Source organism: Girardinichthys multiradiatus, chromosome 3, assembly GCF_021462225.1.
Source record: "Girardinichthys multiradiatus isolate DD_20200921_A chromosome 3, DD_fGirMul_XY1, whole genome shotgun sequence".
NCBI classification, from domain to species: domain Eukaryota; kingdom Metazoa; phylum Chordata; class Actinopteri; order Cyprinodontiformes; family Goodeidae; genus Girardinichthys; species Girardinichthys multiradiatus.
Window position 1 is genome coordinate 39,842,438 of NC_061796.1, and position 11,015 is coordinate 39,853,452.

The 11,015-nt window shown below is 40.7% G+C and overlaps 1 protein-coding gene across 1 annotated transcript in view; it reads left to right on the forward strand.

The window, feature by feature from the left end:
* Positions 1–7,328, forward strand: part of LOC124866411 (ubiquitin-conjugating enzyme E2 E2) — a 42,613-nt gene extending 35,285 nt beyond the window's left edge. Inside the window, exons 5-6 of the mRNA XM_047362188.1 lie at positions 3,393–3,540; positions 6,549–7,328. Of these exons, the coding sequence (XP_047218144.1) occupies positions 3,393–3,540; positions 6,549–6,646 (246 nt within the window). The 3' untranslated portion in view covers positions 6,647–7,328. The remainder of the gene's footprint in view (positions 1–3,392; positions 3,541–6,548) is intronic.
* Positions 7,329–11,015: the final 3,687 nt, after the last annotated feature.

The following is an 11,015-nucleotide window of genomic DNA, read 5'->3' on the forward strand; positions in this document are numbered from 1 at the left end:
AGCTCTGTGTCTGCAGAGCTGATGGGGGTGGGGGCAACGGTTATTTATAACGTTCTGCCTTGTGTGATTTTTGGGGAATGCCGAGGCTCGTTTGACTTTTTCCTCCGGATGATCGGGGTCAGGGGGGCAGATGTTGGCGACTGGAGCAGCAGATCAGATATTTTGTGCCCTGCTGCTTTTTGAGGTGACTAGCTGTTTGAAATCTCTGGGAGGAGTGTGTTATCCTACATGCTATGATTCACCACTGGAGACTGCACGGTTGGCGGAGGGTGTTTACTTTTACAAGTGGACGAACTAATTGACACTAGGGTGCTGGAGTCCGGTTTTTGTTGACAACAGAACACATTGTTGTGGTGTCATGCATTTACAACACACTGCTCTCTGTTGGCCAGTTTGTAAAAAGAACTTACATTAGTAGGCCTCTGATTAGATGTAAAATTAAAAGAAATCCCAGAGCTAACTCCTGATAAAATGCAGTCCTTTAAAAATCTGTGTTTTTGTGTGGATCCTCCTCAAGCTACTACATTGACAAATGGTGCAAACAGCCCTCAGTCAGACACATTATGCCGGTGCTGATGCTGGAAGATCAGTGGTACTGTGAAGAAACAGAGAAGAGACCTGAAAGATCTCTGCAGCTTTAAGACGTACTGTTGTCTCACTTATTACTGCTTGCAAGGAGAACAAGATCCTTAAACTGAAAAACTACACAAAATGTTGGTCATCATTTCTTGTCCTCTTCCTGCCTTTTGTGTTTTTTGTCTTTGGACAGGTATTATTAAATTTTATTAATAAATATAATTGCTGCGCTAAGATTAATTTAAGTCTCCTGTTGTGGGAAAAGGTCAGTCAAAAACCATAAATGTATCCCTTAAAGCTTTGAAAAATTGTATTATGACACAGGTAATTAGACATTATGTATAAGGTAATATTTAATGTAAAGACAAAGAGGAATAGGAAATTTTAAATGCTACTTTTTCAGAAAATTTAACAGCAACTACTGTTTTATTCAGTTTGTTTGCCAACAGTATTTGTTAAAGAGGGGTCTACCTGGTCCAAGCGAGCCTGCCAACCAGAGCCGTCCTAGAATGAAACAGTCCCAACCCCCTAAGGAATTCCAAACTCAACCCCATGAGCCCCCAACCCCACCATGAACCCCAACAAGAATCTCCCCACCGGGCCACCCCCAACCAGGACACAGATAGCGAACACATGCCCCCGAACAGATGAGCTCCACCCTCGAAAAGCCGATGAAGACACATCCACACAGCGCAAGCTCCACACACAGCCCCACTCCAAGCACCCCTGCTGTATCCTGCCCTCCACCACACAATGCGCTGCAACGGGAAGGCAAGAGCCCCACGCAACACTACCCCAGCCTCCACCCACAAGCGCAACAGAGCAGACGCCACCGAGCACCGTGCTTAAAACAGACCCCCTGACCCCACACCAAGACAGGACAAACTCCCCCGGCAAGAGGTCCCCGGCCAGCGGCACGCACCATGGGCCGAGAGCCCCCACCATGCCCCCGCAACCACCCTTACACACCAACCAGCTCAGCTCCACCGCTCAGCCGATTCAAATATTGGTGACCCCACATCCAAAAAGAGCACACAATCCCCACTCCCACACCCATCCCCACCAGCCACCCCCCACACGCAGCCCCTCCACAACACTCTCCAGCCCGCCTCGGCTGGGCCGACCCCCAACGAAGAAGAGCCAGCCAGAAGTGCACAGCAACAACCAAAAGCGTGGCCCCACGTGGCCGGCACTGCACAACAAGAATACACAACACAAAGCAAGGCAAGTTACTAACATTCCCAAATAACCCTGAACCCATGGAGTACAGCCAATAGAGCGTCCAATCCCCGATACCCCCCAGCCCGGCACCGGGCCAACGCCACAGCAACAGCGACGCCACACATCCTTCCAAATGTCCGTAGGGACACGGTGAAAACCAGCAACCCCAGGCGCACAACACCCACCAGGAACCACCCAGCCGACAAGCAAACCACTAAGCCCGATGCAACCACTAAGCCCAGCGACGTCCGCCCCATAGTACCCAAACATGACAGCCAGAGCCTCAACGCACAGGACCACCATGACAGCACGCCATACAGCAGAGAACAGAACGCAGCAAAGAGCACCGGAAGCAAAAGCCTTGCACAAAGCCCACACCGCGAAAAGGCGCCCCACCATTCTCCCAAAAATAATACCAAATACCAAAACCCACGAGAAGCCGAGACCACTCCACGAGAACAACTCGAGCCAGCCGACCATGCAGACCCCTCCAATCCCTCCTCCAGACAGAATCAGAATGAATACCTTCAGGAGCTGGAACCAAGACAAGTAACCAGGATCTGAACCGGAACCACCCAAATCCAAACGGTGCCTATTCCCACCCAATTTTGGGGTGAGAATAGGCATCGCATGCAATCGTCAGATCTCACCCAAGAGAGCAACCACACACGTTTGTTAAAAATGGGGACGTTTATGAAGGATGTAACTCTGTCAGGTCTGAACAAATGTCGGAGTTACCTACAGTGAAGTGAAAATGAGTACCGGTCTGTAAAGCCTGATCAGTTTCTCTTCTCAAGGAAGCTTAGCTGCAATATTGTTTTTAAATTTATGAAAACTGTTTATCAATTTTAAGCAAAGAGCATCCAATGCTAATCCTTGGGATGTCCTTATTGGGATTTGTCTTGTGTCTGATGTTGACCCGAGTCATTGCATTTTCAATACAGAGTACCAGTCCGATACTACAATACAATAATATGCAGCAAACCTCAATAGCTTAAAAGTGCAGGAAAATAACACTACATTTCATCAGTATTATATGGACTCACTCGCCAATGACACTTAGGACGCCACAGCATCTGTTTCTTTTGACAGATATTTTGTCTCAACAGGATTTTCTGCCTTTTGTTTCTAAAGATGTATCTGACCAGACACTAACAGCTACAGGCTTCAATAAACGTCTTTTACTCCTGTTTTAATGTGAAGTAGTTTGTTGTAGTGCTAAGCTAACACTAGCATATTTCCTCAGTTTTAACTTGTTGATAATTTGGCTTGTAACATATTTCAGGATGGTTCCAAATAGTCGTCTGCCAACAAAACGTCATAAATGCATCACGTTGCTTTAAATATTTAATGTAATGGGTAGTGTTCCAGCTTGTCATATGTATGTGCAGAGCAGTTCATCTGGCACAGACAGACAATATAGTATATGTTTTCACCATCAACATCATTGTAAGGTGTAGAAAACACTTGTTTTGATTAGGATAAACATAATTTTGACAAAATGATATGCATTGCTTGAAAACGTGACAGCAGTGATGCACCAGTCATTGTTTCTCAATCCCACATTTCTTCACAGCATTGTGTTCTGTCTGCAGGTAACGTTCCGCACGAGGATCTATCACTGCAACATCAACAGTCAGGGAGTGATCTGTCTGGACATCCTGAAGGACAACTGGAGCCCCGCCCTCACCATCTCCAAGGTGCTGCTGTCCATCTGCTCCCTGCTCACAGACTGTAACCCAGGTAAGATCACAGTCTGGAGACACGGCAGTCTTCTGTTTTTGCATGTTATTTTCATTACAGGCTAAAGTTGAAGGTAATATACTGAAATAAACTGATTAATCCAAACCCTCAATATTTCTTCAAGGTCATCTGAAACATCTGGCCCTTTCTGGCTGGTTCCTGAAATTGTAAACAGCAAAACCACTTTTTTTTTGCAGAAAACTACATTAAAAGAAAACAGATATCTTACCTGATAGTGTAAAAATAATAGTTTATTTTCTCTCTTTGGCTTGAACTCAAAGTGTCTGTCTCTAGTCGTCTTTTTTTGAAACTGCTGCAAATGTAACAGGTGAGAGAATTAGTGCAAAATGCAACAGCTAAAAGTCTTGAAGCAAAATGTAGGATGCATGTGTTGTGATTTTTAATAGGATCAAATTTAAAAGTACAGGGAATAAAAAGTGCATGATAGGGGCTTTTTACTCATATCTCATATTATTTGTTTCATTAACTCATTTCTTAAAGTCTGTGCTGTTCCTGGAGAGCATTTCATTGATTTCACAGGGTTTAGTCAATTTCCTGGCTGAATTCAAGATGATGTCGCCCAGTTTTGAACTTCCAAATCATAATTATTATTATAATACTTACTTAAATTATTCTAATTTTTCTCTGATTTGTTTCCACTGAATCTATTGTGGTCTCATTTTCTGACCGCAGCAGCCTCTGTTGCTCTTCTTTTGGTTAGCAGAGTGATCTGAAAGCAGGTGGATATTTTTCTTCAGAACAGATTTATGCAGTGTATACATCCTAATGAAGTCAGGTCACTGTGTCCAAACCCATTCTAGTCATGATTTCTTTTCAATTGCACCTGAGATGGCATGCAAGATTCCTTGTTTGGATACAAATGGTATGTTATTCGGCTGCATCTGTCTCCAAATATCTCGAAAAGGGATAACCGTTTACCCTTAAGGGTAAATGGAAACATTCAAACCACCTTTTAAAAGTTATGTTTATTGCTGTCCTATTAATTACTGTTAAATTAGGCAGAACGATTTCAAATGTTTCCCTGCAGATCCTTATGAAGACCAATCTCTAAAGGTACTTTTAAAGTGCTTATATCACCATTTTTACAATTTTCCCATTTCATTTGTGTTCAGGCTCACAATATTAGATTAATTTCCTTGTCCAAAAGATTTACAGGGGGGGGGGGTTTACTTCTTGTGTCAAACCCTGAAATTCGAAACGCCAAAGTTTTAACATAATTCAAATAGACATTGTAATTTCCATTCTGCTTCTGACCGGCATTCTTATTGAGCCTATGCATATGTCACCATGTTCCACCCAACAACTTTGTCACCAGAATACTCTACATTCAGCAGCCATGCAGTGATTGTATAAGCCTCGCTTTTCTCAACTTTATTAGCATCTTTTACTCATGAGATTTTAAGTACACTACAGTAAGATAGCTGTCAAAACGTTATTCCAAGGACATCCACTGTTGCACAACTCAAACTATATTAATACTATAAGTCCATCTACAGTTAGTTTTCTCACATGTTGTGTGGCCCTAAAAAAAAAAAAAATCACTTCTAGCTAATGCTACACATGCGGTGGATGGAAGAGAAAGCTACAATGCTAATATACAGTCAGACTGCAGCTGCATTTAAACACTCTAACTTACTTTGCTCACACACTCAAAGAAAAACAGTAGCACCTGAAGCTAATTGCTGTAGGAGGAACAGAGTAAAAAGTAATGTAAAATCTTTTTTTTTTTACCTGCCTAACTTCATGCTCACAAACAACACTCATTGTCACCTCCATGGTCTGACAGCAGTTGTATCCGCAACATGAATTATGTGTATGTCCTCTTCTCTCAAGTTTGGTTTCCTGTCCTTAAATACAAGTTTCTAATTGTTTCATAGTCTTGGGACAAAAAGGGTTTCCTACAGAGAATATTTTGAGAAATCACTCCTCTTCCATATATGGTACTGATTTTCAGAAAGGCGTGTCTTCAAAGGCTTTTTTACTGTCAAAAAGTGATTTTAAAACTACTTATGTGCTTTTAAAAACAATGGCAAGTTATAATTTGTCTCATACTTTCAATATTTCTTGTTTTTGCCCTTTAACTAACTATTGGACCTAATGAATGTATTCGGATGCAGTGAAAGGATGTTTTTTTAAAACATAATTTTATAGCAGAAAATTGCTAGAAACTCTTCATCAAAAAAAGCACTCCTGCTTGAATAAATAATCTCTACAGAACTTGCAAACAAGCTGGCAACTCATGCGGTGATTAAAGCAACACTCTGAGCCCCAGTGAGCTGCTGCTGCAGCAAAAAGTTTTCTGTTTTTCTCCCAATATTTCCATATGACAAATCAGACTAGAACACTTGTACTTTTCTTTCCCCTCTCATTGGAAACATCGAAGAGAGGTGCTTGTGTGGAGGCAAATCATATTACTTACAAGCAAATGTCACTCGAATAGAATGAACACATTCTAAGCAACATTGATGAGGTTAGGGGTCCCAGTGCATAGCATTTAAGGCCCACCTTATTATCAGTCTACACGTTCTTTTCTTCCCCTTTTTCTGTTTTCTTCAACTTCTTCTGTTGTGTAAATTTCCACAGAGTTTTATTGAAAATTTGTCATAAAGAGTGAGAAAACCCTACCCTCTTTGGAGCTCCGTAGTTCAGGCATATTTCACAGTAGAAACATTAATCACTGAGCTATGAAACCTGGACTTTACCTGACTGAAATGGCTAGATGTTCAAAGCTGGAAGAGACATACCCATAAAGCCTTGCAACTGTAATTGCAGTGAAAGTTGGTTCTACAGAGCACTGACTCTGGTTGGCTGAATGCAAATACAAACTATTCATCATTTTCCTTTCACTTCATAATTATGCTCTATTTGGGTTTGTCAGAAACTTAGAAAAAAATATGAATTAGTCAAGGTGTAGATGTGTGTACTGCTTTGGTAAATAAAAGTGACTGAATAAAATTGTTTACGTGTTTATCTGCGTCTCCTTTCAGCCGACCCTCTGGTGGGAAGCATCGCCACACAGTACCTGACCAACAGAACAGAGCATGACAGAATAGCTAAACAATGGACGAAGAGATACGCTACATAGACCCCCTGCTGCGGATCCCCCTCATCCTGTACCTCCTATCCATCTCTCACCCTTTGTATGTCAAAGCACACTCACTAAGTGCAACGGTGAACCTGCCCTCCTGTTATCACCCTCCTCCTCCTCTTCCTCCCATTTTATCTACCTTTTCTGTGCAAAAACAAGAAAATTTAAAACAAAAAAATGTTCTTTGTTCCTTGTTGACTTGAAAGCTTCTTTTTTATACAGAGTAGATTGGGATTTTTATTTTCCAATATCTGAATGTTGGAAGTATTGTATTGGAGAAAAAAAACAATATCAATATCACTCGCATTGTCCTCTGGCTATACAGTATGTATTCTCATTTTCTTAGTGGCACCTGGAACAAAACCGCTTTTAATTTTTTTTTTTTTGCTTGTTATAATTTTTTTTTGTTGTAATTGTCATCAGTAATGTTAACTGCATGGAAGAAGTTTTGCATCAGTAGATTCTTCTTGCTTTTAACCTCTTCTCATTTTGTTTGTACTGTATGTATTTTTTCAAAGGCTGTTGAGGCAGACCACTAAAGTATGGTCTGCCTGTGAAAGAGGCAGAACTTGTATATTTACTGGCTACCCGCCACCTCTGCGATTGCAGAGTGGTTTGTTGTGCACTTGTATATCTGACGCACCCAATAAAACACTCCGTGGTTGGCTCGTGAGAAAAACTGATTTTTTATTTTATTTTTACGAATGGGACTTTAATGTCTTTAAACTTTTACGCTCGTTCAGTTCAGTTCCTCACATAACACAAACACAATGGCTGATTATATAACATGGAGCTGCACATGGTCCCATAGTGTTTACAACCAACATCAAGGAGGTGTGATGTTTTATCTGTCAGAACATCTCAGAAACTCCTTAATGGATCTCTATAAAAGACTGGGAATAAATGGACCTTTGTGTTTTGTCAGCGGTCCATACAGGGGTTGGACAATGAAACTGAAACACCTTTCATTTTAGTGTGGGAGGTTTCATGGCTAAATTGGACCAGCCTGGTAGCCAGTCTTCATTGATTGCACATTGCACCAGTAAGAGCAGAGTGTGAAGGTTCAATTAGCAGGGTAAGAGCACAGTTTTACTCAAAATATTGAAATGCACACAACATTATGGTGACATACCAGAGTTCAAAAGACAAATTGTTGGTGCATGTCTTGCTGGCGCATCTGTGACCAAGACAGCAAGTCTTTGTGATGTATCAAGAGCCACGGTATCCAGGGTAATGTCAGCATACCACCAAGAAGGACGAACCACATCCAACAGGATTAACTGTGGATGCAAGAGGAAGCTGTCAGAAAGGGATGTTCAGGTGCTAACCCGGATTGTATCCAAAAAACATGAAACCACGGCTCCCCAAATCACAGCAGAATTATATGGGCACCTCAACTCTCCTGTTTCCACCAGAACTGTCCGTCGGGAGCTCCACAGGGTCAATATACATGACCGGGCTGCTATAGCCAAACCTTTGGTCACTCACGCCAAACGTTGGTTTCAATGGTGTAAGGAGCACAAATCTTGGGCTGTGGACAATGTGAAACATGTATTGTTCTCTGATGAGTCCACCTTTACTGTTTTCCACACATCTGGGAGAGTTACGGTGTGGAGAAGCCCCAAAGAAGCATACCACCCAGACTGTTGCATGCCCAGAGTGAAGCATGGGGGTGTATCAGTGATGGTTTGGGCTGCCATATCATGGCATTCCCTTGGCCCAACACTTGTGCTAGATTGGCGCGTCACAGCCAAGGACTACCGAACCATTCTTGAGGACCATGTGCCATGTATCAGGATGACAATGCACCAATACACACAGCAATGCACCAATACACACAGCAAGACTGGTGAAAGATTGGTTTGATGAACATGAAAGTGAAGTTGAACATCTCCCATGGCCTGCACAGTCACCAGATCTAAATATTATTGAGCTACTTTGGGGTGTTTTGGAGAAGCGAGTCAGGAAACGTTTTCCTCCACCAGTATCATGTAGTGACCTGGCCACTATCCTGCAAGAAGAATGGCTTAAAATCCCTCTGACCACTGTGCAGGACTTGTATATGTCATTCCCAAGACGAATTGATGCTGTATTGGCCGCAAAAGGAGGCGCTACACCATGCTAATAAATTATTGTGGTCTAAAACCGGGTGTTTCAGTTTCATTGTCAAACCCCTGTATCTAACAAGCCTTTACAAATATTTTTCAAGGCAGGAAGTATCTCAGGTAATCATCAGTGATAGTGCTGCAGTGTTTTCAAGACTAAATGTTAAGAGGAAGTTCAGTAGTTGTGAAATAAACTACAGAATAGTGCTAAAACATTTTTTTTACTTTTTTATTGCTATGAACCCAATACAATCAGCAGCCCAAACACATCTGTAGTGTTTAGTAACTTACTCTCAATTGTATTTTTGTATAGTGCTGTGAAACACCACTGAGATCATCTAAATACAAAGCGGATACATATAGAGGATATATTCACTAGGGATCTGTTGAAAAACGGGTCACAAACATTTGTTTGATGAGATTCGCATCAAAACCACAATTAAATGGCATGGTGGTAAAATTGGAGACTTCCCACAGATTTAAATAATATGCTGTATGATAAATCAGATAAAACAAATCCTATTTTCCTTTTATGTAAATAAATCCTCAGTCTATTAGAATTATAAACCGTCCCATCTTGGCATCTTTTACATGTACGCATCCCATCACCACACAGTATATATAATAAGACGATTTACTTACCTTAACATATTTATTCAATATGAGAAATCTATCAATCTGCACCCAATGCAGAGTCAGATTTTGAAAAGATGGTTGCACAATACAGAAGCAAAATGTTGACTGCAGATTAATGTCATGAAACTGTAAAACCACACTCTCAGGATGATGAGACATGCTTATTTTTTCCTACTGCATGACCTTGTAATTAAACCACATGAGTAATTCTTAGATCAGTACGTAAACACGTGATCAGTTTCTATGTGGTTTTTTTTTTATTTTTATTATTATTATTCCTGCGGCTGATGAATGAAAAATCTAGTCATAGCTGAAAATCTTTTGGATAATTCTCTTATTGTTTAAGCCTCTCACATTTTAGAACATCTTTAAATTTTTAGAATTGTATAGATGGCCATATTTTGATAATACCAGGAATTTAATATGTTTTAAAAAAAGCAACTATTAGCTATTAAATTTGTTCTATCTTGTGATCCATGCAGTTCCCATGAGAAGTTCACAAACACTGACCAGGGGTGTGAATTTAATACTAGTCTTTTAATGATTTGCTCAAGCTGTGGGGTTATTATACTACAAGAAACTGAGTGGAAATGTTTTAAAGTGTAGTGGATTTTGTCTAATCTCAGGTCAAAATTACTCACATTCTTCTTGGCACATCTGGTAGTGCTAATTTAAATTGGTTGTTTTCTTGGCCCAGACCTGGCTTTTAAGTACAGTCCAGTCCAAAAAATGTCTCAAGTGTTGAGGTTAGGATGTTTAGAAGGCCATTCCAGAATATGAATGTTGGACTGCTTTGTTAATGTTAAATTCAGTTTTAAACATCCAGATCAAAATATCATACCATCGGACTGTTTTAGCCTTTTTGTTATATTCTCTGGTTACACAAAACAACCACGTCTGTCCTTTACCTTTGTGAACATGGTGCTGCCACCACCATACGGTCTATTCCTATTAACTGGAAATGAAAAAAGCAGTAGTGTAACAGATTATCTGTTTTTTGCCCCAGAGCACCCCGACATGCCATGCTACCCAGGGCAGAAAGCCATGTTGCCCATACCAGTTGTTCCTGAACATCCTAACCAAATTTCTTCGACAGTGGCAGTGTGTGTCTCCTTGTTGTGGTATGTCTCAACAACTTCTGTGTGCAGAAGTTACAAACATGTTTAAATTGATGTTCTTGGACTCTGCAGTTGTATCTAAAAGACTTTCCCAACTTGGGTAAATCTATAAATCCCTGTCTTCACTGAGGTTCACAGAACTTCCCACTGTAGGGAAAATCCTTTTCGAGCTGTATGACATTGAATGTGTACAGCAACTATGCAGGAATTTGTATCCACCTCAGAGATGTTTGCTACCTGGTTTGATTATGACCAATCATTTTCTGAAATCTACTCCTATTCTACTGTGTGGAAATTGGGTTATACAATTCCATTAAATAATTTAGACCAACATGAGGTCGCTTAGTTATTTTGCTTTGAGGGTTATAATCTCTCATATTACATAAGAGTTACTTAAATGGGAATCAGAACTAAATAAATGAAAATATGGTGTAGTAAATTAAATGTATTTGTGAGATTTGAGTATTTTTATGACTGTCGCCACGGTTAATAAAAAAATATGCAATT